The following is a 27,358-nucleotide window of genomic DNA, read 5'->3' as shown; positions in this document are numbered from 1 at the left end:
TGAAAGATAAAAATCACATGATCATTTCAATAAGTGCAGAAAAAGCATTTGGCAGGGGTTAACATCCTTTAGTGATAAAAACTCTCAACAAATTGGGTATAAAATGAACATACCTCAACATAGTAAAGGCCATATATGACAAGCCCTCAGCTAACATCATACTCAGTGGTGAAAGGTTTAAAACTTTGGCTCTAAGATCAAGAACAAGGCTGGAGTACCCACTCTCATCATTCCTATTCAAAAAGTGCTGGAAGTCCTAGCCAGAGCAATTAGGCAAAAAAAGAAAGAAAAGGAATCCAAACTGGACAGGAAGAAGTAAAATTGTCTCTGTCTGCAGATGACACAATCTTACATATAGAAAACCCTAAAGACACAACCAATAAACTGTTATGACTAATAAACAAATTCAGTAAGGTTTCAGGATACAAAATCAACATACAAAAATCACTTGCATATTTGTACACCAACACTGAACTATCTGAAAAAGAGGTAAAGAAAACAATTCCATTTACAAACAGCATCAAAAGCAATAAAATATGTAGGAATAAATTTAACCAAGGAGGTGAAAGGCCTGTACAGTTTCTTTGATGAAAGAAAGTTTGATGAATCACAATTCCATTGACATTTTTACAGGAATAGAAAAAAAAACCCTAAAATTTGTATGGAACCACAAAAGACCCCAAATAGCCAAAACAATCTTGAGAAAGAACAAAAAAGCTGGAGGCATCACATTTCTTGATTTCAGACTATATTACAAAACTCGAGTAATTAAAACAGTATGGTACTAGTTTGAAAACAGACACATAGACCAATGGAACAAAACCAAGAATCCAGAAACAAAACACACGTATTTGGATGACTAAAATCTGACAAGAAAACCAAGAATGCTCAATGGGGAAAGGATAGTCTCTTCAATAAATGGTATTGGGAAAACTGTGTATCCACATGTGAAAGAATGAAATTGGACCCTTATCTCACACCATATATAAAAATCAACTCGAAATGGATTAAGAACTTAAAGGTAAGACCCGAAACTGTAAAACTCCTAGAAGAATAAGTTCCTTGACATTTGGTCTTGACAATGATTTTTCTTTTGACACCCAAAGCATAAGGAACAAAAGCAAAACTAAGTGGGACAACATCAAACTAAAAAGCTTCCGCAGAGGAAAAAAATAAATCAACAAAATGAAAAGGCAACTTATGCAATGGGAGAAAATATTTGCAAATCATATATCTGATAAGGGGTTAAAATCCAAAATATATGAGAAACTCATACAATTCAATAGCAAAAAACAAAAACAGTCATCCCTTGGCATCTACAGGGAGTTGGTTCCAGGATCCCCCATTAAATGCCAAAAATTTGTGGATGCTCAAGTTTCTTTATTGGCCCTGTGTATCTGTAAGTTCTGCATCCATGGATTCAACCAACTGTGGATTTTAATCATAATACATGATCTGAGGTTGGTTGAAACCATAGGTGCAGAACCCACTGATACAGAGGGCCGTCAGTAATCTGATTTTTAAAAATTGGGCAGAGGACTTGAATAGACATTTTTCCAAAGAAGGTATACAAAATAGCCAACAAGCACATGAAAATGTGCTCAACATCAGTAATCCTCCGGGATCTATAAATCAAAATCACAGTGAGATATCACCTCACACCTGTTAGGATGATTATTATAAAAAAGACAATAAATAATAAGTGCCGGTGAGGATGGGGAGACAGGGGAACCCTTGTGCACTATTAGTGGGAATGTAAATTGGTACAACCACTATGGAAAACAACAGTGTGGAGGTTCTTAAAAAATTAAAAGTAAACCACCATGTGATCCAGCAATCCCACTTCTGGTTATATATTCAAAGGAAAGGAAATCACTATTTCAAAGAGATATCTGCACCTCCGTGTTCATTGCAGCATTTATTTACTACAGCCAAGATATGAAAACAACCTAAGTGCCTGTCAATGGATGAATCAATAAAGAAAATGTGATATGCACACACACACACACACACACACACACACACACACACACACAAAATGGACTATTATTCAGCCATAAAAAAGAAAGAAATCCTACCATTTTTGACAGCATGACTGAACCTTGAGGGCATTATGTTAAGTGAAATAAGTTATACAGAGAAAGACAAATGCTGAATGACCTCACTTATATGTGGAATCTTAAAAAACCTAACTCAAGGAAACAGAAGAATGGTGGTTGTCAGGGGTGAGACATGGGGGAAATGGGTACAAGTGGCCAAAGGGTAGAAACTTCCAGTTATAAGATGAATAGATTCTGGGGATCTAACGCACATCATGGTGACTATAGTTAGCAATAATATATTGTATACTTGAAGGTTGCCAAGAGGGTAGATCTTAAAAGTTCTCATCACAAAAACCAAATGATAGTTATGTGAGATGATGGATATGTTAACTAACCTTACTGTAGTAATCATTTGGTATAATCTGTGTATATGAAATCATCACACTGTACAACTTAAAACTTACAATGTTATATATCAATTATATCTCAAAAAAGCTGGGGGAAAAAAGAAAAAGAGCGAGTAGGAAAAGAGCTTTTAACTGTTTACATTACTTTCTTAAATCTGTAACTCGATTTCAATGTATGGATTAGTTTAAGAATGATTGTTATCAAGTTCAAACATTTAATGTAGTTTTGTGTCAAATTATACCTTTAATGTGTGATTTATGTGTTCTAAATCTTTCCTTTTGTGAACTGGCAGGATTAAAATAATTTACTCAAAAGCTTAAGTGTTTATAAGAAATGTTTCATTATTCCAAACTGATCATCACCTTGTAGACTTTCTTCTGAAATGGCTTAAAAATTTGTTCCTCAGTGTTGTTCATTGATCATTTATGTGATTTTTAGTTAGACATAGAGATACTTCATGATTCACATATGCACTGTTTTTCATTCTTTGAATTATTTTTAATTCAATAAGCATACTTTTTTTACTTATATTATGAAATCAGAATTGTGCTAGTTATTATGGAGGAAGCAAAGGAATTTAAGACAGGATCCCAGCCTTCCATGAACATCTCGTTTTATTAAGAAGAGAAAACATTCAAGCAACATGGAGAATAATCAGGTGCTGTGCTGATAGCCACTGGTCAGAGCAGTTGAACTGATTGGGGGCAGTTGAACTGTAAGGTAACTACTTAGATAGGTTGGCCTCCTGCTGATTGGAAATACTAAGCAAATCTGTGACCTTTGGGAGAAGTTTTGACTGGAAATACTTTTCTTCTTAGATTTATGCGTACTTGCTTAAGAACCTCAACATCTAGGGACTTCTAGCCTTAGGAGGGCAAAGGAATATGTATTATACATTTCTAAGGAATAATTAGAATTTACATTGTTTAGCACTGAAATTTTAAACCATTTGTTTACCCATGTACTTAAGATATTTTAAAAAACTTGTTGTATTCAATGTGCGTTTTTAACATTTCGTTTGCTGTGTACTGATGTTTGTGGTGTGTTGTATGTAGTTTAAGAACTGCTCTTTTGGGGCTGGCCCTGTGGCTGAGTGGTAAAGTTCGTGAGCTCTGCTGCAGGCGGCCCAGTGTTTCGTTGGTTCGAATCCTGGGTGCGGACATGGCACTGCTCATCAAGCCACACTGAGGCAGCGTCCCACATGCCACAACTAGAAGGACCCACAAGGAAGAATATACAACTATGTACTGGGGGGCTTTGGGGAGAAAAAGGAAAAAAAGAAAAGAAAAAAAAGAACTGCTCTTTTCACTGAAATCCTTTCATAAAGATTTATGGGAAGATGTTTATTTAGCTTAATTGATGTAAGTAATACATTTAAAGAAAAGTCTGCTGTTTTAATATACTACAAGTAAATAAACTATATTCAAGACTTTTAAGAGATTTAACATGTTTAGTAGAGGTGGATATAAAAAGATCTTTGTGCATTCCAAAAAATAAAAAGAGGAGAATCCCGTGTTTCCACCTGTAAAATACTCACTTTTGACTCCTCTGACCCTGTTTGTAGGTCTTTGTATTGCTTTGTTCATCAGCTATGTCTCACTAAATCTCTCCTGCCAGCCGGAGTTAAACGGGCTGCATATCAAACCATTTATCCTTCTCTCTGTGCTCTGCTTTCCAACAGCAGTGGCACCTATCATTTTATTCAATTTCCCAGTAAGGAGCCAGGGAATTATTTCTGATTCTCAGAAGTTCTCAACTTCTTGATCATACTCAACTCTAAATCCTATTTCACTTTTGTCATTTACAGTGCCTGACTCCACTCATTTCTGCTGTTAGAATGGTCAGTTTCTTTGTCCCAGTTTTACTGAGCCTATAGCAAGACAAATCTCTAAGCCCAACTCTGCCCCATTGTGTAAATGAGATTAATAACACTGAGTTAATTATTCAACCTCTTTAATGTACTATCTGTAAAATAAAACTTTATAGGATGGAAACCTGCCCCGTCAATTCCCTGTTCTATTATTCTGCCTATCTTGACAACCAAGTATCTGTTCTTACCTAACCCGCCCATTCCTGCAGTTCTGTACCATTTTTTCCCAGATATATCACATACGTAGAAGTGGTTTGGACACAGTCCACATCCTTCACTAATGGTACCTAGCACATGTACAGAATTCTGTAGTTTAACTGTGCCCCTACTAATTCAGTTGATACAATAGGTTTTGTAATTTCCGTCATTACCTCTTTCTAGTTGGAGAAAATGAAATTCAGAGAATTTGTAACATTTCAGTCACACAGGCCAAAACTGATTCTGTAACCAAATGTGTTTATAGATTTTTTTTTCTAAAACATGTGTTTGCCTCAGTCTGCTTTTAAAAGCAAGTATAGGTTTAAAATTTAACAATATTGCAGTTAATTTTAATTCTTGTACCTCAAGTGATATTAAATTGTGGCAGATGAATATGCCTTTCCGGTAATTTCAAAACATTAATTTTATTGCATGATTTCACAGCTGAAAGCCATTATAGTGCTTTGATTTCCTGACTCTGAGAACATAAATACAGAAGGAATTCAGATCAGTTGCATAAGTTATGCAAACATTGTTACTAAAACATATCTGCTGCATTTTCATATGGGCTGGGGAATCAATGTTAAGATATCCAACTACTTTCTGTCTCTTGTTATCACTTGGATAAATGTTCATCAAATATGTCCTAGTCACATTTCACATGTTCCTTTTGGTGTGTATTTATATACTAATTAATATTACATTGTATATGTGGTAATACTGTATTTGTATTGTATATGTATTTGTATAATATTTTTGGGAATTGTGAAGACTCAGAAGACCAGTTCTGAATTTTTAAGGAATTATCTAAGACTCTCATAATACTAAAAATTTAGCTAAACATAATTTAAGCAAACCCTGTGTTTCTCAGATCAAGATATTTTAAAAATATATTTTTGATCATTATAAGGCAACTACATATTTATCACAGAATATTGAAAAGACATAGAAATTCCGAAAGAAGAAATTAAAATGATCTGTAGTCCCTCCATTCAGATAATACTATTAAATTTTGATTTTACAATTGTTTTCCCCAACAAATCAAGCAGTATCTGGCACATAGTAGGTCTTAGTAAATATAAGAGAATGAATAAACGAATTGATTAATGTATGAATGATGGATATACGCCCATATGAATTTTAAACAAAAATTAGGTTATATAACAGATATGGCTTTTTAACCTGCCTTTTTTCCACTCACCAAGCCAAGATACCCTTAGCAATTACATGTATTCAGTATTCTCATATGTTTTAAATTATTAAATGATTTAAATATTTAAAATATTTTAAGAGCTGCATCATATCCAAGACTATGAAAAGAGATCACTTTAACCTTTTTTGAATTAGCATAGCATACCTGTCATTTGATGTTGCCCTGCTTCGAACCTCTACTGGATCCGTAAAAGTCCAAAATGCTTCACAAGTGGAGGCAATGCACCCTTCCAGCCCTGTCTCTTCCTCTTGTCTTTGTTTCCTGACCCCACGTCAGTTACCTCCTGAGAAGTTATTTACCATTTTCTGGCGACACAAGCTGTTTCACTCCCTGGGCCTCACAACCCGCTTTTTGTTCCGTTGCAAATGCTCATCCCCTGCCTCCTTCCTGAGAGCACACATGCATCCTTCCAGAACCAAATCGAAGATTTCCCTCCTGGATCCTTTATCGCAGTGACCGTCAGCCATCACTGCAACTCACATAGAGTAAGTCACCTAAGAAAGATGGAGAGAACTGAAATTTTAAGTCAGAAAATTTCAAATTTTAAGAAAGAAAAAAAGCTCATTTTGATTTGAGGAAGGAGTTTAAACTCTAGATAAAATTACTTCCCGGTTGTCCTATTAATACAAGTAAGAATCTAAGGCAGCACGTTCTTCTCTCCTCTTTAGGAAACAGTGGCATTTAATTCTTCGCTTCTGAGACCCCGAGTGATTGGAGAGTGGATTGGTCGGGAAGAGAATGATGCTGATCCACTGGCCGCTGAAATGCTACAGCCCCCAGTTCCAAGAAGTAAAAATGAACAATGGGAAAGTGAGGAGAGCAGCTGTAGCCCTGCGGGAAGGTGAGAGGAGATGGCCTCTGAAACTCTGAATATTGTTTGCTATTAAAGGGGAAATAAACCCAAGGGCATGATTTTGATGAAATAACTCTTAGCAATTTTATATAGAAAATTACCTTGGACTCCACATATGATAAAAACTAATTTCTCTGTTTTCAAATTAGAATGTTATTAGATTTGCTTTTAGATTTTGGTTTTGATTTTTTCTTTACATCTAAGATTATTTTTGCTGCTAAAACCAAATATAGAAATAACTTAAAAGACAAAATCTGTGAGTCAAGACCTACTATAATAATGAGCAGAATGGTTGACTGTTAAGAATTGGAGAGAGAGACCTTCTGACATACCAGAGAGATGTAGTTAGTCAACAGGGAAAAGAGGACTAGTAAATGTGTACTAGATTATACGAGTTAATGTGGAATATAAAGAAAGGGAAAGCTTGATTTAGAACCATTTAAGTTTAGAGTTGATAATTAGGGATGAATATAATTATTTATATATTTTTTTTAATTTTTGAAACTTATGATTTGTGGTTATGAAAGTCCATATTTCATTTTGCTCAGGGCCTGATGCTCAAAATGGTGGTGGGAGATTTGCCTTAACTTTCCATATGGAAGTAGGGTCATTTTGAAATGTCCAAATCATATTCATTAGAAGTATATTCAGAATAAGCATTTTTTGTAATACCAGTTGCAATGAGTAAAACTCAAAACAAAAATGAAAACTTCTACAAGGAAGTTGGAGTGAAAAAAACATTCTGTGAGGCATGGCTTACATGAGATTGAGGAAATGGATTTAAATTCTCATGAATTGAAATGTGACAGGAGCTAAAACTTTCTGTGAGTGTTACTGGCTGACCTCCACGGAAGAGTTCATCCTATGCATAGCATAGCCACAGTAACTTTGTATTTTCTATGTTAAATTTAGCAGCAAGCAATAACTATTCTTTCTCAAGGAGAAAATTGTATTTTCACAATGTAATAGCTTTCAGGGGTTTTTTTACTTTGACTTATCACTTGGCTGGAGAGAAGGAAATTTAGAATACTCATTAATGTGCTTCAGGCATATAGAAAATTGATTCTATTTCTATGAGAAATAACTTTTAAATTATTTAAATAGTTGAAGTGTCCTGTATAAGGAGAAGAAAACCATTTTTAAAAATCCATTTACCTTCTTTTGTGAAATGCCAGATCAATTTCACCTGTCAATGAGGGTAATTTTATTTTTAATACCAGACTTATGAGACCCACTAGACCTTTATTTTTATTCATTGCTAGATCTTTAGTTCTTAAATGTAAAATAGGGAAATGTCGACTTTCATTTTGCTTTCATTTAGTCATAGTAATAATCAGGGCTATTTATGGCAAATGTTAGTGCTTCTGTTTTCTTCCTGGCCATTACTCCCTCTTGAGCTCTTCTTCCCTCCTGAATACCCAATAAAGGGAATCTCTCCTGCAATCCTAGTCAAATGCCTTACCCAGAAAACTCAACCCATGAAGATCTCTCTCAAATATTTATTTTGAAAAGTTGTTTTCGGTTTTATTTTTCTTTATCTTTAAATTATGAGTTGGGATGTTACCTAGGAAATGAAGAAAGTGGTGAAATCCTGCCCAGATGCCCCATTAGAGCAGAAAGAATGCATGCATGTCTGAATTAAATTTAAAGAATAGCAATAAACTGTGGGTTAGAAACTCTCTCTCTCCCATCTTCTAATACAAAACAGGATTTTGGAATTTTATCTCAGGAACTGATACAGCATTAGGTGTGATTTGGATGAATAAGAACGGATTGGGGGGAAATTTTTTAATGACTCTAGAGTCAGTAACTAGAATATAAGCTTTTGCCTTTAAAGAGTAATGAACTTGTACTATAACTTAACAGTCTTGGATGTTAACCGACTAAATGATATTTTAGACTCTTGAAAGAGAAGACTTAATTTTCAAAAGATGACTTCTTCCATTTTTCTCGCTCCCATGGGTGTGTTGTCATTGTCAGTAGACATCTGTTATGTGACTAAAGGAGGCAAGAGGAGGCAGTGAGTAGATCTCTGCTAAATAAAGCTTATTTATAGGCAGGATTGTTTATAGTCTATCTTAACTTTTTCCCCCTTTTCCTATCACAGTTTTTCCTATCTTTAATTGCTCAAATTTTACTTGAATGGCTGTTACTACAACATTCCATCTTTAGTACATAGCCAACTTCCCCTTTCATTGAGAATAACACATGGTAGACTGGATTTTCACCATTAGATTAGAGAGGATTAAGTAAATGGCACAGTAAACCTTGAGACTCTTATGGGTAGAAATTTGCCGATGATTTTCTCCTGGAAAAATTTTTAAAAATATATTTAAAGCAATTTATTTTTAATACTTTTAAGGAAAAAATTATGTAAGAAACTTCTAAGAATAAATGTAGGTTCCTGATGTATCATTCGAATTAAACATCATGGTGTAACTAGGACTATAATCCTCACAATTCCCTGTTATTTGCCACCTTTGCTGGAACCTTTTTTCTTTAATAGTATACCGTACTTGAACTTTCCTCCCATGATCCTGCACATACAACAATGTATGAAGAGGATTAACAACTTTAGTACACATAGCTGTCACCTTCAGGGTTAAATGCTAGTTAAATAAAGGCAATTATGAAAACAATATGGAGAAACTAATAGAGTAAGACAAGGGCTACTAACATGGAGTCCATGACCCCTACATGGTCTCTGGATGGCCCCAAGAGATTTGTGAGTCTCCTGAAATTGTGTGCAAAATGTTCTGTGTATGTGCTTGTGGACGTTTTCCTGCCACATCTTTCTTAGATCCTCCAAGAGGTTATAGATTAAGAGAGTTTAAACAAGAAATGAAAGCATCTTAGCAAGAAAAAAAAAAGGGATTCATAAAAGAGAGAGGTGAATGTGTTGGAGAATGATTATAAGGCTTCCTGCGATTGTCAGATACTACCAACTGGCATCAATTTCTATGGCTTGTCTAGCCATTTAGTGGGAAAGCATATGTGTTCATTGCACATTTAGAGTTATTAAAAATAATCACACATTGATAATATAAATGTAAACAAAAATTGAGGTTAATAAACCTATATAGTTCTATTTTAAGACATCTTAATTAGACTTTGCAACAGCTGGGTAATACATTTCCTAAAATTACTTGCTAAATCATAATGTGAATTTGTAAATAGGCTCATCAAGCCCTGAAAGCCTAATGAAGCTCCTCTAAGCTGAACCACTTTATTAAAACAAGAATAATATCATAAATATTATAGACCTGATGAACTGGCTTTATATGTTAAGTGGGCATTGTTATTAGATGATAAATGTGCCCTAAAATGAATAGAAAATCTTACAACTTAGAAATATCTGTTAAATTTTAAAATAAAAGCTATTTAAATAAAAACATTAAGTGTTCCTTTTCATTAAAACTTATAATTACTTCTAATGCATCTGGTAACAAAGCCTGGAAATGTTCCCCTCTTCTTAAAACTCTGTCTATTGGTAATAAGAGACAAACAATAAACAAGTAAATATGCAAATATATGCCATAAATTCAAGTCGTGATAAGTGATATGATGGGAAATAAACCAGAGGAAGAAGGAAGAAAATGGATGAAGGGCACTCTTACTTAAGAAGTCGAAGAACAAAGAAATAACCTTAATATTGTCAGATTTTGGCTATTGTGGACATGGTAGAAAGTATATAACACATATGGCAGAGACTAAATCAAACTAGTCATTTAGGATTATTCTAACATGCAAGTTTTATGCATAAAGAATGTTGATTAATCAAAAATGAATCTGCGAAAGGAATCAACGAACAGAAGCCTTAAAAATATCTAAAGCATACAAAAAGTATACCTTATCACTCATAATTTATCTTTAAAGCCAAAAAAATATGTAACTAAATCAAACATTTATTTCCTAATGTTCATGAGGTCATTTTGATATGTTCACAATTTTTTTCTTCTCTTTTATTTAGGAATTCATTCATTTATTTATTTCAGAAATACATATTATAATTCAAATAATTATGTTATGAAACATATTACCAGTCATGGGACTCATAGACTCATAGATGGAATCTTACTAGACAGACAACATTTTGGACTTAATGAGGTCCAGGTCTCGTAGCCCAGCAGTATCTTTATGACTAAACCATGAATTTTAATGAGACTAAAGAAAACGCTTGCTTCAACCTTCACGAAATGGTCTTGGTCATTGTTGGCTGACGAACAGGAGTTATGCGTTTCTAATCTGCCATTGGCTCCTCATCTTCCACATTCTGTTCTACGTGTTTTCCCTTCTTCTATTTCACTACCAGTCTTTCTGTTTCCCTGGATTTTCATCTCTCTCAGGTTGAAAGACTCATATACATCGGCTTAAATTAATTTTTATTTTACTTAGTCTAAAAAAAAGTTCAAAAAGAACAAGTGAATTTATTAAATATTTATTGAGCATCAACAGAAGATAATGTGCTAGGTACTAGGTGAGACTAATATGGAAAAAAACTTCTTGGATTCAAAGTACTTGCTTTAAAGTGAGGAGCAGGACAAGGAAACGTCTTATTTCTATGGCTCAGTGCTCACAATGCCTGGTTTATAAGCAAACGCTTAATAAATGTCTGCTAAATTAATTATAACAATATCACATTTAGACATGTAAAAAAAAGACAGAGCTCTTATGCATAAATCAAAATGCAACAATTAAGTGTAAACTTTTTATGATCTCTTCAATCACCTGGGCCTTAATGCTTGGAGAACTCTTTGATTTCTGACTGGCGTCAAGAGAAAGGGCATAGATTCTGTCTACTAGGCTGTGACGGGGAATCGAACAAGCTTAGGAGATAGGTCAAGAGGGGAATCATCCAGTGTTCCACCAAAGAGAGCACCTGGGGTCGGATAAAACTTGCCAACCTGTGTTTAGAAACAGAGTGTGAAACAAAATGGAGCAAGGTTAGACACCGGGGAAGAGTGGGGTCAGGAGGGAGAGAGCAAAGGATGATTACAATTCAGGCTATCCAAAGGGAGGAGAGGGCTCCACTTGGAGAGGCAGGCCCATTGCCGGAGGTGGGGTGGTTTGGCCATTTTAAACTGTCCCTTTCCATCTGATCCTGGTTTAGAACTTACCCTTTTAAATCAAAGTGAAATGGAGTCCTAGGGTGTATTAACACTGCTCTGAAATGTTAACAGCTATTCTTTTTCATAAGGCCTCCTTTTGATTCCCTTTCTATGTGGGATGTGGGATGTTACTGCTCAAGAAAAGACATGTTAAATATCTAGGATGCTTCCCATTGTGTTGTTTGAACACATAACCATATTAATTACCACTTAGTGACTGCTGTATGTACTTTACATATCTTAACCCATTTGCTCCTCATGAAAACATTATTATTATCCTTATTTTAGGAATAAGGAAACTAAGTCCCAGAGTGGTTACATCTCTGGGCTTAGATTGGATAGCTAGTAAGTGGCGGAACCAGGCTCTCTCGCGCCAAATTCTGTGTGCTTAAATGCTTTGCTGTGCAGTCTTTCTTCAGGGAGGAATTCTAAGAATCCCATTGTCATTAAGATTTACATTCAAAATCTGGATAAGAGGGAGTCCAGAACCCTAGTGCTCTTAGAAAGACCTCAAACCCCCCTCTCCCCATCTCACTCACTGCTTGTCTGCATTAAGATCCCTTTTTTCCTGTAGCAGGGTGCTATTTTCTTGTCTGATGGTGCAATTTTCACTTCTGCAGTCCACTGGCTGTGGGGCTGAAGAAGACAGAGGTGTACCTTGCATCTCCCTTCTCCCTAAAAAAATCCCCAGTTCTAAATCTTGCATTTTCACACCGTGGTAATCTTCCACCTCTCCTTGTAGCAGTAATTTCCCAGTTCCCAGGTCACTCCTCTTTCTCTGAATCTGCAAGCTTCTGGCTTGCTCTCACTTTCCCCAACACCCTTCCTGTCTTAGTGAAATCTGTATAAACATTGGTGATTCTTCCCCAGAGCTAGCCTCTCCTTCTTTTATGTACCCTTTACCACTCATCTTGAATTCCATCCTACCTCAGCCACTCATTCCCTCTGTCATATGCTAGGCTTTCTCATTAGCGTTAACTGCAAATCCGTAATGTCAGTTTCAGGTACTTCCCTCCCTGACTACCACCTCCCATCTTTCTAGGTCATTTCTTCTGGTACCCAACTTTAACTGGGACCCAAAATACACTGGTTCTCCCAAATTTTCCTTGCCCCCATTCACCTTGTTCCTCATTTTTCTCTTTATCCAGCTTTTATCCTTGGCCCATCATTGGAATCTATCCTTCTCTTTTCCTTAGTTTTCCTCTCCTGGTAAAACTCTACCCTCTTTAAATTCATCTCTTTGCCTGTTCTCTGGCTGAACCAGCACAGGCTGGGGAAGAACACAAGGCCATGCTGGTCGATGTCCCTGAATTCATGACCACCAAACTCCAGGAGGTCATTGGTACTGCCCAAAGATACTACTGCATTTGCCTGGTCCATTCATATGTCCACTCTCCTCAATGATGATTTCATGCCTCTTCCTGTCTCCTCAAACCTCAAACACTTCTCCCCTATCTTTATTCTCAACTGATAACCCTTTCAGAAATGTAAAATGTCATTGTCATGCTGGAAAACAGTTTGGGAGTTTCATATAAAGCTAAACATGCAGCTACCATATGACTCAGGAATTGCATTCTTGGGCATTTATCTCAGAGAAATGGAAACTTATGTTCACACAAAAACATACACATGAATGTTCATAGCAGCTCTATCATAATAGCTGAAAAGCTTACAACAGTCCAGGTGTCCTTCAACGTGTGAATGGTTGTATAAACTGAAGTATATTCATACCGTGGAATACTACACAGCACAGAAAAGGAATGGACTATTGATACATGCAACAGCATGAATGAATCTCCATGGAATTATACTGCGTGAAAAAAGCCAATCTTAAAAGGTTACATGCTGTGTGATTCCATTTATATAACATTCTTGAAGTGAAAAAATTATAGGAATGGAGAACAGACTAGTGGTTACCAGGCATTAGGGATGGAGAAAGGAGGGCTATAGAAGAAAGTTGTAAGTGGTTAGAAAAGGGCAATTCGAGGGACCTTGTGGTGCTTGACCTGGTCTTTACCTTGACTGTGGTAGTGGATACATAATATACAAACCTACACAAGTGCTTCAATTGTCTAGAACTAAATACACACCACCAGCATACACACACAAATGAGTACAATTAAAATGGGAAGTCTGAATAAGATTGGGGAATTGTATCCTTGTCAATATCCCAGTTGTGATATTGTACTACAGTTTTATAAGATGTTACCACTGACAGAAACTATATAAAGGGTGCACAGGATCTCTCTGTATCATATCCTACAACTGCATGTAAATCTATAATTATTTCAAAGCATCAAAAAAATTTCAATTAAAAACAAAAGTAATCTGTCGGAAAATACCTTGAGATTTTTGACAGTCCTTCTCCCCAACAGTCTTTCAACAAAGGGTGTTAGCACCCGTCCCATTGATGACCTTTGCCTGAACAGTTGCTATATTGGTAGTTGCAAAATGGTGATATTCTGAGTCTATCATTCCTTCTACATTTATTAACTAGCATTTAGACTTTTTTCCACCCCACTTTCCCCTGATCTTCTCTATCATAATCCACCCTAACTTTGAGGTGAACAGTGAGGTGGAGCTGTTGACCTTTGTTCACTGGTGACATACAATGTCATTTTGCCCTTTCTAACCTCCTCTTAGACAGTGTTGAGCCTGGTACTTCATTAAGAAAGCTCGAAATGTTCTGATCTGTGCTGTGAACTTCATCTGGTTCTTTTTTTACCAAGCCTCCTCTGCGTTTTGGCCTCGTGGGGGTGGGGACAATACATGTAACCTCCTCTCTTGCTCATGAACCTTCTCCTCTGGGCCTTCCCTCTGAGTACCTTTAGAAGAGGTTCTCTATCCATCCTGCCTGAGAGAGACTTCCTCTATATATCATGACTTTTTCCTTCATGAGGTGACATTTGCCATTTCCTTCCTTGGGGCAATAAGATGGAAAGAAACTGAATTATAGAGAAGAACTTGGGGACAATTTTTAGAACTATATATGGTTGCCACATGGACTTGGCCAGTATTGGCTAAGTTGTCCAGTCAGACACTGTCTTGGGAAGTTAGGAGAGAGACCAATGAAGGACTGAGAATTTACCCAAAGGAGGCTGGCTTTATCACCATGAAACCTCTCCAAATGTACAAAGACTCTTTTTAGACTGGAAGAAACTGAGAGACATTTACTTGCCAATTCTGGTTCCATCTCTCCTCCTACCCACTCCTACCCTCAGAGCTAAGCAGCATGATAGGACCAGTGAGGAAAGTTATTTCAATTATAGAAATTAAAGTTTTCGTGCACTCTGCTTCAGCAGCCCAGGGTCTGCAGGTTTGGATCCAGGCACAGACCTATGCAGCACCTATTCACTGCTGATCATGCCATGCTGTGGAGGCGTCCCACATACAAAATAGGGGAAGACTGGCACAGATGTTAGCTCAAGGCCAATCTTCCTCACTAAATAAATAAATAAATAAATAAAATCTTATTATATTATGTTAAAATAGTTATCCTGTTACATGTGTTTTGCTTGGCATGCATATGTTTTGTAAATCAGGGAATTTCATACAATAATCTGGACTTTCTACCTCCTCTTTAAAAAAAAAATCAGGAAATCCATGAACAGTGGGCTTTAATTCCCACCTGGCAACAATTGGAAGGAGGTGATTTGTATCTACCCCCTTAAATGGGGCAGGAGTTTCAGTTTTCCGTATTCCTCACCTGTACCCACCTCAGAAATTGTTAATGAGGTACCTGAAGATGTCTAAGAAAAAAGACAGTCTATATATCCATTATCCTTGGGGAAAATTTTACTAATTTGTCCATAAATTTGCATAGCAAAGTAATTGAGTGAAAATTTGTAGATTTTCTTTACTTACCATGGCTAATTGGTAATGTCCCCATCATTGAAAATTAACATTTAAATATTTCTTCAGCTTAAAGGTGGAGCCCAAGACTAAAGGATTAAAACAGCAGCAACAGCAACATAAGAAGCTTCTGGCAGCAATGCTTTCTCAAGATTCTTTTGAGTCTGTCCACAGCCCTACCCCATCTGTAACAGAAGAAGATATTGATAATGAAGATGATGCAATGGAATTGCTGGGTAATTTTAAAAATTAATAATTTCTTTATTTCTTCTCTGGCTTTGTAAAAATGTGGAGTGATTAAGAGATTTTAAAAGTTTTGAAGAGTTTTGTCTTAGGGGAAAGAAACCCTTTAACAGGTACTTTTATTTACATTAGACTTTCATGAAGTTGCATGTAAGAACTGAGTTGAAATCACCTAAGCATGTGAAGTATTTATGAGACTGTATTTTGTGCTTTGTATACACAGCACTCTACCTTCTGACTATTTAATCAAGCTTTATTCTGTGTGCCATTGTGATAAAAATTCAAGTCTGTCTGCTTTATTCTCTGATTATGATTGCCTTGATCACATCTTTTGTCTATAAAATATGTATCCAAAGTACGAACTTCAGCCCTCATTGCAAGATGTCCCCCTGTTGTTTCAAGGATGTTTTAGAAAAGTAGAGTAAAATTTAAAGGAGCAAATAGTGTATTAATGTTTTATGTCTTCCATAAATGACAGGAAAATTTGCAGAGATTTCAGTATTTTAATAGGCCCATCACTTTCATGAAAACCTTATTAATGTTGTATATGTAGGAAATCCTTATATATCTTTTAATGAAGGAAATTTGTCTTTGTTTCATCAGAAATCTCTGCATAGTAGTTTTTTTAACTTCCCTTTGGGAAACCATTTTTTCAAAAAAAGGGGAAATGAAATTTTATCAGAGAGAGTGATCCACATATAAACAATGTGTTTTTAATTCAGTCATGTCACTTATTCTATTCTAAATAATTAGGCAATTTTCAAATACTTTGTAACAAAATATTAGAAAGTGAATAAATAATGTTATCATTTGAAAGTTTCAAATGAGTTTAACCTATAAGAAAAGGAGTCCCAGAAATATACAGACTTTTTTTTTTATTCTTTTTTTTTCCCTTAAATCAGCTTCCTGGGCTTTAAGGGTTTATGGCAATAAAATACGATCATTATAATAAATTATATTGGTCTTCATGCATAGGCCTACAAAGATCAGTGATGGCAGGTTCACTGATGTTTTCTGATGTGATAATAACTGCATTCATTCCAGCATTGAGAAGACTGTGTCATGGCAATTTCACTTCATGCTGTTCGTCTTTTAAGAACAATTAAGTCTGAGTATTTTTTAAGGAATCTTCTCTCCCTACCTCCAAATCATTAATGTGGCTGATGTGCCAGATGTGGTGGTGGATTCAACTTCCATTCAGCCAACATTTACTGAGCATTTACTATGTGCTGAGCTCTGGGCTTGGTCCTGGGGACGTAAAAATAAAATAATCATGGTTTCTGTTTGCAGGAACTTTACAGTCTCGTGTTCAAGATAAAAATGAAAATACATCACTCTAATAGTTTTTGCTACAGGTGCCAATTTGATTAAGCATGCAGCCGTATATATGATAACACCTAATGCAGAAGTAGGGTACGGTGATCAGGGAATGTGGCCTAGAGAAGCTGATTCCTCTGGTGAGCCCCAGAGGACAAGTGGGTACAACTTCAGCAGATGGAGTGGGGTCATTACCCCTGTAGGTTTGCTCTCATAGGAATGGACTCTTCTGCAATTGTGCTCCATGACTGTACCTGTAAATTGTTGCCCTGCTTTGGTCAGTAACAGTGAAGCGGGCAAATCTTGAACAGCAGCTGCCAATGGAAGGGGCAGGCTGTTGCCCAAATGACATCAATGTTGTCGTTTTGGTACGTTGACATTGGGTTGTCCTGTTATCTTTCTCTCTCTCTCCTTTCCTTTAAATGACAGCTCATAGTCAGCTGATATCATATGAAGGCAATTAGACTCTATTTTGCAAAGAGAGTCTTTGGAAGAAATCCAGGCATACACCATTTGGGGTTCCTGATAGCCTCAGAAACATCCAGTCAGAGTGGGGGAACTCATTTAACTTCAGTGATAGCAAGGGATTCTTTAAGGACACACAGGTGTCCACTCAGCGCTGGTAACCCCTACATCTTAGCTCCTCTGTTCTGAAGTCTCTGGTCTCCCAAGCTGAAGACCAGAGGATTGGGTTTTGGAGACTATCTAATGTGAGCAATTAATAGCTGGTCCTTATTATGTTTTTTTTCATTTAGATATTTTAGCCTTTGGTCTGAGCAAATTTAAAAATCACAGATAGTTGGAAGTTTGGACTTTCTCCATGTAATTCCAACTATGTCAGCACAGGCAACTAGTGATGTACCAGTGCTGGGTCTCATCTGGGTGATGGCTCATCTCTGATATGCAATCAAACATGTACATGCTTAATTTCAGTTAATAGAGGAGTTAAGAATTTTTCCGTCATGATGTAGTAATGAGTGAATATGGGTATAAAATAAAGTGGTTGTTAAGATGTTCAATTTTAAGACCTGACATCTTCAGTAGCCGTGTGTGTCTCTGTTAATATTCCATTGGATTCCATTAGATTTCAAGGCCTACACCAATTGATGCAATACTCCAAAATCGATTTAGAAACTATATACTATCTACCTTCCTCGTTCTTTTAATATTAGATTTACATTATTTTTGTGTTATTAAAAAAAATTTAAGACAATATTTTTGAAACTCTGATTCCAGAGAAACATATGTGATTATACATATTTGAGGAAAATACTAATGCTAAGTTCTCGAAAATTTATTTGAAATCAAGTTTTAGTACATAGAATCATTGTAAAATGCAACAGAGATATCTGGTATTTAAAATATCTTTTTAAATATACAACATTGTATAGAATGAGTTTGCTGTAGCTTGTATATTTTAAGCGTTTATCTTGTGATTGTTATCTATACCAAGTATAACTGACTGAAAAATTTATTTATTATCCAGGGGAAGCAGTCTGTACATTTGTGAAGTGATAAAAAAGTAAAAAGTATGTTAATATAATAAAAGGTTATTCCTTAGTAAAATCAGTTGATTTGAAGGGAAAAATGGAGTCTTTTAATTGAGCTAGAAGTTAGTAAAACTATTGACCCTTGTTTTGTTTGTTAAGGAATCTAGCATTGTTAAGACATACTAATATTTAATTAATACTAATTCTTCACAGTTGTTGAGTTGTATATTTGTGGATTTCTTTTCTCAGTGTTTTGGGCATGTGAAAATATTATAGTGAGGCGTTTCTGACTTTTTAAGTAGATTAAATGTTTTCTGTAAGATTGCTATAAATACTACTTATAACTTCATGGTACAAAAGTAGTTTAATATGGAATTAATATATACCAGAAAATAAAATATCCAAATTTGTGTAATTTTAAATATAACCATTTTAAGCACCTCTGAAATTGTTGGTGCCCTGATTATAGAAGGTATTGAATAAAATATCTGCCAAGTCACCTCAAACTAAGTAGTTCTCAACTTCAAATATAAGCTATTCACAAATATTTTAGTAATTATGCTGGAAATTAATCACCACAATGAATAAAACATTATAAAGAATCTTTACATATTTTTAAAGTGATTAAAATCAATAATTTTTCAAAAGTGGAAAGACAAATTATAATAGTGCAACAAGAGATTTATGAAAATCCCTGTGTATTTCACTCTGTTAACTTTCATGGAGTTTAAGGAACTTCATTAGTTTACAAGATATTTCAGCTTGTAAATATGAGTCCATTTTCATTACTTTATGTGCATTTTTCATCTTATTCTTGATGAAATGCTAATTGCAATTATGAGTCTGATTTTTGTCTATATAATTTATACTCATTTTAAAATATCATCAGATTTACTTGAAAGGCACAACTACTTTTCTTACGCATTTTAGTATGGAATATTACTTGAAAAAGTTTGTTTAGGCTTTCTCAAAATTGATAATGAAGCAAATACCTAAAAATCACATTCCAGAGATGCTAAAAAAGAAAAACAGCATTAGTCATGCTTTGTACTTTCTGGTTTTAGCTCATAATCATATAAAAATTAAAACTAAAGTTGTATTACCAAAACCAAAAAAGGTGATTGCAAATATATTTTATTTATTTTAAATTTAATAATTAGGAACAAGTTTAATTCTACTGGTATTCTTTACAGAATACAGTAATTGAGTTTCTAAAACCCTCACATCTTACCAAATTATGTAAAATATAAACTTAATTTTCTAGAGGGACTCACTGCATTAAGGTGATCCTTTGGGAAATGTTTTTGCATTGTGACCAACCTTTATAAAGTAAACATTCACTCTTTGTTCTGTTGTGCTGCTTTTTTTTTTTTTTTTTTAAGTTGGAGGCTTCTTAAAGCAGAAAGCACCATATGTGTAAAATAAGAACATGCATTTTACCTAAGGAGAAATGATGCTGTCACTTGGTGATGTTAAAAAAAGGGAGAGGGCCTTAAATGTTTAAAAAAATCTATCACTTACCTTTCTATTTACCTGTATTGTAATGATCTAAAGTATGTGGAATAGTCTGAAGCACAGGGAAACATCCATGCAGACTCTATGTCCTTTGAGTGGTGATCATTGGGAGCATCAGGATAACAAAGCTGTCACTTTAAAATGAAGATTCTTGGTAGAAAAGATTCTTTTAAAAAGTCTGAGGACTTTCAAAATTAAATTTATGGATCTTTTAACATTGGCTGTAAGGTTGCTTTAAATACTGCTTAGAAATTTGTTCAGCATAGTACCAAAGTAACTTAATATGGAATTGGTACATATTAGAGGTTAAATTATCCAAATTTGTGGAGTGTTAAGATATAACAATTTTGAGCACCACTGAAGTTAGTGCTCTGAATCTAGAACATACTGAATAAAATATCTTCCAAATCACGTCAATCCAAGTAGCTCTCATTTTTAAATGTAAAATAGTCTCAAAAATTCCAGTGATTGTACTGGCAACCAATGACCACAATTAACCGAACATTATAGAAAATCGGCAGGTACATTTTTAAATGTTCACTAAATTAGTATAATTGAAAAACTAGCACCTCACCCAGATGTATGAAAATATCTTAAACATGCTAAATAATAAATATTTCCTCCTGTTAAGCCACGTTTTACACTATAACAGAAGTTCTAAGAAATGCCCCCGCTGTAGAGTTTTGTCCTATATTTCTGAATTCTGACTTCAGCTTGCTTTAGTGCCATGATTGTGGGCACAAACCCAAGTGAGCTCTCATTGAAGTGTGGCCTGAGTAAAGCTGAATGTGCTTGTCTCTCCAGATTACGGTGACAACATTTGAGAAAATCCACTCAAACACATTTTTTCATTCAGCGAATACCATGCCCCTGCCATGTGAACAATACTAGTTTATATTAATATGCGCGCGCTAGGAAGATTGCCTTTGGTATTTTTCTAACTACCTTGACCTCTTTGGGCTTGAGAGAACAGTGAACCTAGTGAACGTTGGCATCTAATAGACCCGAACAATTTGTAGGCCTTTGCTTCAGCTCTCAATTAGTCCATTAATTCATTCATAAGTTTATTAATTTCTGTGCTTACAAAGTGGCTCTGCACATTCCTGGGAGTTCAGATCTGTGCAAATACAGACATATTCCGTGAAGGATTAACTATTCAGGGATGATTCTCAAGATTTGCTTTGCTTAAGAATCTTCTGAGGAGGTTATTTAAATGCAGATTTCAGTGCCCTCCACCCCTAATTTTTGGCTCCTTAGATGTGGATACAGCCCACGAATCAACATTTTCAACAGGAGTACCCTTCTTTCTGTCCTAAAGAGAGTCTGTGGCAGGTGATCTGGAGAACATAAAATGAGAAACTCTAATCTAGTAGGGATGGTCAATGAACGTTTTGTTATTTGATGTAATACATCCTGAAGCAAGAGGAGCATTATAGAAAGTTTAATTTTTTACAACAAAAAGAGCATGGAATAGAGATTTCTGAGTTAACCAAGCTCTTTGAAAGTATCTCCTGGAAACAAGGAAAAGTCTTGCTGAGAAGCTTTGGTTAATGCAGTTTGTCTTACTTTATTATCTCTGTCTTCCTTCCTGATCTCATATTTTACAGGAGCCTTTGTAAAATGAACTGCTTAGTGTAGAAAAATATGTTATGAAATGGTTCTAGCATAGATCTGAGGTTATTGTTTTGTTGAGATTCTATTTTGTCATATTACCATATTGAACCTTTGTTTAAGATTCTTACTTTGCTTTCATTAGGTGTGACTCATAGGCCCCTTCACTGCCTTCTAGAAGGACTCGTTTCATTGGAGTTCTATTTGGGTTTCATTCTCTTCGTTCTTCATTTGTGTTTCTATTCAGCAAAATATGACAACATTTGCAATAATAACCAGGGTTTGTTTGTAGAGATTGCCTTTTAAGTAAATATGAACTTGCATGCCACCAAAAATATACATCATCGCACATGATTTACTTTTATGGATTTAATAAGAAATGTTGCTCTCTTTTTCTTTAAAAAAAATTTTTCCGATGTTAAAAGTAGATCAGCATAGCAGAATAAAGTCAATAGAGTGAAAATAAAATCCTAACCCGTAAACAAATTGTTGACAATTGTCCTTCATCTCAATTGTAAACCTGTGCAAAAATTCCTTTGTTTGAAAGATAGCTGTTTCCAGTTTATTTGTGGGTAGGTTGTTTGGTACATATTCCTCACTCTGCAGTAAGTTACAAATTGTTTGGCACATAGCAATAATAGAAGTTAATGTGCTTTTTCATCTTTAGACCGTGGCTTTTCCCTGAGAGTTGTGTAGAGGCATGAGTCACGTGGTATGTGGTGTATGTGGTCTATGGCCAAAGCACTGGGTTAAAACTCTAAGACCAGCTCCCACCCTTGTGCTGCCTCTAGCTGCCCTGAGCAACAAGTAATTAATTGTAAAATGCTAGTAACAACATCTGTCCTTCCTATCACGCAAGGATGTTGTGGGAATAAAAATGGGATATTCTCTCAGAGTGCTTTTAATTTTTTTTTTCCTTTTTGTCATGCCTAACAGGAATATTTGAAAAACGACACCAGCATTTATATTCAAAACTTCTCTTCCAAATAAATTTATATCCTTGAACCCTCATACATTTTGTCTAGTTATAAGCAAAGGAAAAAAAGAGCTTTCTTTAGCTTTGAGAAATTGCCTACTAACAGTAAACATTGATGTTTCCCACAAGACAATAAAATCAGTCTTGAAGAGAAAGCAGGTAAAGCTACAAATGCATTTGCAAGCCAAAATATTTGCTATATCAATACAAAGCATTCTGTCTTTTATTTTGAACATGAATATTTAAGCAAGAGCAAACATGGATGTGATTTAGTTCAGGCTATATGGCAAGGTACTCCACTGTCTTTAATTTTCTTCCATATAACTGTATAAGTTCTAGGAGGAAAAGACAAATGTTTTGTGCCTACACGTGAATCTCCACTAACAAAAGTGGGTCTGGGAGCAGGATTAGGAGGGAGAGATGAGGAGGAGATAAATAACTAGAAATTTGTACTGTATGTTTACATGCTTCTGTGTAAATAAAGCCATAAAAGTCTTGAAAATCTACAAGCTTTAAAAACTCTTTCAGTCATGTTGATAAGAATGGATATATTTGAAACAGCTCAATTTTGACGGTATTGAATTCATTGTATAAACAAACCACAAACAAGTTGAAAATCAGTGTTAAATATTATGAGGGCTTTGTTGCTTTTGAAATAAGCTTGTCCATTTCAAATACTTAATAAAATGGTGATGTTACATATCAGATGATTTGTTTAGCCATGGTAATGATTTTCATATAATTTGACTGAATTTGAATTACTTTTTTTTGGAATTAATTTTGTACTCTAGGTAAGAGCCATTTGAAAGTGGTGCAAAATCGTGACTTTATTGTATTTTTTTCCTTGGTTGAAAATGTGCAAAGAAGTGTAAGTAATTCAGCAATTATTTGCATTTTAACATCAAAAACAATAGATATGTTAAAGAGGTATTAAAACTCTTCTTCTGAATTGTTGAAAACTTCTTGTATAATTGTAGTAATCTGTTTAGATTTCCATGTATTACAATAACAGTGACATCTTATTTAATCATCTCTAAATAGATATCTTAAAATTATTAAAGTTGAATACTGAATAGACATTAACAGAAGTGGTCACAAAACTTGCGAATTATTTTCAGTAAGTTAAAAACAACAGTTTTTTTGAAGTAAAGCTTTATTCAGTATTTTTAAAGATATTATATAAACACATTTTTCAAAATATGAAATGTTTATATATATATATGTGAATATATATGAATTTCTTTTGGAATGAAAATATTATGAGTTTCTTTTTCAGTAGTCTCATGTTCAGTAATTTCAGTAAGAAAATAATCGTAACAAAAATGAATGTATTTTTTGAAAATTGCTCTAAAACTTTTAAGTGGAAGAGTGCTAAAGAACACAATGGGGAAAATATGACGGCCTTCTAATGGAGATAAATTAAGTCTAGCGGTTTTATTTTACTTTTCAATTTTTTAGGTTTTTTTCTGCAAAAGATGATTGACTGCCTTATATTCATATTAGATGAATTTGCTTACATCAGGATATAAACTTTAAAATTTCATATAAAACCTTTAAAATTTACTTTTTCAAGAATTGTCAGAAGGGGGTGTGTTAGGCCAGCTATTTTAGGTGCTGACATATTCACTTGTTAGTTACTGACATTTGTTTGGGGACAATATATTTCAAGAATTTAATGTAGAATATTATTAATATGGTAAAAGAAAATTTAAGTTAACCTTATTAAATTAATTTTATGAAAATTCTAATACTGTGGAAGACAGTATAGCATAGTATTAGAAATAACACCAGTGAGCATGAGCTTTGTATTCAGGGCAACCTAGTTGCAAGTTTCACCATCGTCTCTTACTAATTCTATGATTTGAGAACAGTAACTTCTTTCTTCCAAATATCAAATCCATCATCAGAAAAATAGGAATTTTAACAATACTTATAGAGTTTTGTGGAGATTAAGTAACATAATTCATGTAAAGTGCTCAATGTATCTGATAAAGGATTAGAGCTAGAAAAAAAGATGTGTAACTATAATTCATATCATTTTTATGTCAATTCCTTTCCTGTCTTGATCTACTGAGTGAAATTTCATACATGTGAAAAAGAAAGTACAACCATAGGAATTTGATCTTATGAGTTTACATATTTAGTCTTTTATCATAAAGAGATTTATCAACATCAAATATGCTCCAAATATTTAGAAATTATTTCAACAAGTACCCTGTACTTGATATTTAATTCTAGTTTTTTCCTTTCTTTTAAAAATCACAACTTTCTCAAAAGGTCATGTCACATGAACCTAAATTTTCCCCAATATGGAAAGAATCTTAGCCTTTTTCTCCATTTAAAGACAGTACCCCCATTATAAGAGAACATTATAATGTTCAAAGTTTTCTCATAATTTGACTGAAGAAATTATTTTCAGCAATTTGAAATGTTAAAACATTTTTAGAGAGTATGAAAAGCTCAAAACATATGTCTGATTTTCTCTTATATGTATTTATTCTTGTTACCATTTACTGCCTCCCTGATTTACAGTCATGGATGTTCTTTGATTTTTTTTTGAGAAAAGTGCACACAATTTTTTTTTTCTTTTTTGGTGAGGAAGATTGGCCCTGAGCTAACATCTGCTCCCAATCTTCCTCTTTTTTTTCTTTTTCTCTTCTCCCCAAAGTGCCAGTACATAGTTGTATATCCTGCTTGTAGGTCATTCTAATTCTTCTATGTGGGATGCCCCTACAGCATGGCTTGATGAGTGGTGCATAGTTCCACACCAAGGATCTGAACCCATGAGCCCAGGGCCTCCAAAGTGGACTGTGCGAACTTAACCACTCGGCCACGCGGCCAGCCCCATGGACATTCTCAGTCCTTCTGTAGCATGGAGAAGATGATATCTGGCTTGTAGAAACATAGAGACTTTATTGGCCCCATGCATCCCACCTTGTAATGGGAGTAAGATAGGCAGCATAAGAAGACAAGCTCAAGGAAGTATACATTTTCCAAGCTGGTGCAGGCTATGTGCATTTTCATATTTTAGTGCATTCTCTTATCCTCTCACAATTCAGAGAATCTTTATCCAACAATATAAGCAAAACTATCAAGAGAGGAAAGGGGAGAAATTTTCTTCTTTCTTGTTTTCTCCAGGCTACAATCTGATGTTCTTAAATTCTTTTTATGGGCTTTTGACATTTATGATCTGAAACTTTCTCAAATAGCATTGTTAATGTTGTGTACTGTCTGATTCCTAACATCTTGGCGGCTGAGTTAAGGACATTTTTTACAGAAAGTAGGTTAAGATAAGAAACTAATCTCTGCTCATATGTAGTCTAAACACAAAAGGGCTAAACAAGCTCCAAGAAAGTCTGTTTTGACAAGGAAAATTAAGAACGTGAGAGAAGTTATTTTCCAGTATAAAAGCTTTTAACTGAGAAGAAGAAAATCGGAAGAACATACATTAAAAAAAAAATCACAGGGGGCTGTCCCTGTGGCATAGTGGTTTAGTTCCCATGCTCTGCTTTGGTGGCCTGAGGTTCACAGGCCTGGATCCCAGGCATAGACCTAGCACTGCTCATCAAGCCACACTGTGGTGGCATCCCACATAAAATAGAGGAAGATTGGCACAGATGTCAGCTCAGTGACACTCCTCCTCACATGCACACACACGAAAATACAAGCAGCATTCCTTTTACAGTAAAATTCAGAGTATTTACTCATGGAGCTATTCCTTTTACTACCAAGAAACAAACATAGTTGTTCCTTTAAAAATGCTATCTCTGTTTAAAACACACTTTCTAACCATAAAGGTAATGCCATCATAATAGACGCATTTGTAAATTTATTTTCTAAATTGTATCATTGCTTTCTCTAATAATCAGGGTTTAAATAATTCTAAGTTTTAAAAAAAAGGCAAGAAATCTCATTACTGGTCTTGCTTAACTTCATGATCTTAGCATTCTTAGTTTCCTCTGCCACTTAATGTTCAAATGTGGGTTCAATCAACATGATTTAGTTGTTTATTACCTTCCTGATAAGAAAAAATTTTAGAAATTTGAACAAAGAATGATTCTTTTTCTGGAAAAATATTGGCACTTACAAGTCAATATAAGCTAATTTTAGGAGCTCGTAATGTCAAATTTCCTTTAGAATAATATTTATTTTTGATTATTAAGAGGTAGATATTCAATGTAAAGAGCATGAAAGTACAGAGGTCAAAATAAATATTACCCAGAAATAATTACTGTTAAAATGTTCTAGTCATTTTTTAAAGATATTTTTATACATAATATACATAGAATAGTATTAACATTTATGTGCATTTACAGTATGCACTGTGTTGTTAAATGCTTTCTGTACGTTACTTAATAATCACAAAAATACCATGGGGTAAACAATATTATTATCCTCACACCATAGAAAAGGACACAGATCCTTGCAAAAGAAAATTTACCTGGATTACATATTGGTGCTCAAGAGTCAGATTCCTAAGCCTCAGAATTAAACACTAATTATGCAATACATATACTTTAAAATGCACACTTATATTAATATGTTTATATTTACTTGCATATATATGCAATTTTCACACAATAAACAGTTTAAAATTTAAAATCAGAGGCTTCTTCTTCCAGTCATGATGGAATAAATGGTATTGGCCTTATGCCTCCACAT

At 34.7% G+C, this 27,358-nt stretch overlaps 1 protein-coding gene across 1 annotated transcript in view; it reads left to right on the top strand.

Annotated features, from left to right (window-relative positions):
• Positions 1 to 27,358, top strand: part of C9H8orf34 (chromosome 9 C8orf34 homolog) — a 370,388-nt gene that overhangs the window by 127,837 nt on the left and 215,193 nt on the right. The window contains 2 exon segments of the mRNA XM_023648496.2: positions 6,400 to 6,572; positions 15,614 to 15,780. Of these exon segments, the coding sequence (XP_023504264.2) occupies positions 6,400 to 6,572; positions 15,614 to 15,780 (340 nt within the window).

This window comes from Equus caballus, chromosome 9 (genome assembly GCF_041296265.1).
Source record: "Equus caballus isolate H_3958 breed thoroughbred chromosome 9, TB-T2T, whole genome shotgun sequence".
Lineage (NCBI taxonomy): Eukaryota > Metazoa > Chordata > Mammalia > Perissodactyla > Equidae > Equus > Equus caballus.
The sequence above is the reverse complement of the archived record's forward strand: the minus strand, read 5'-3'. Positions and strand labels throughout refer to the sequence as shown.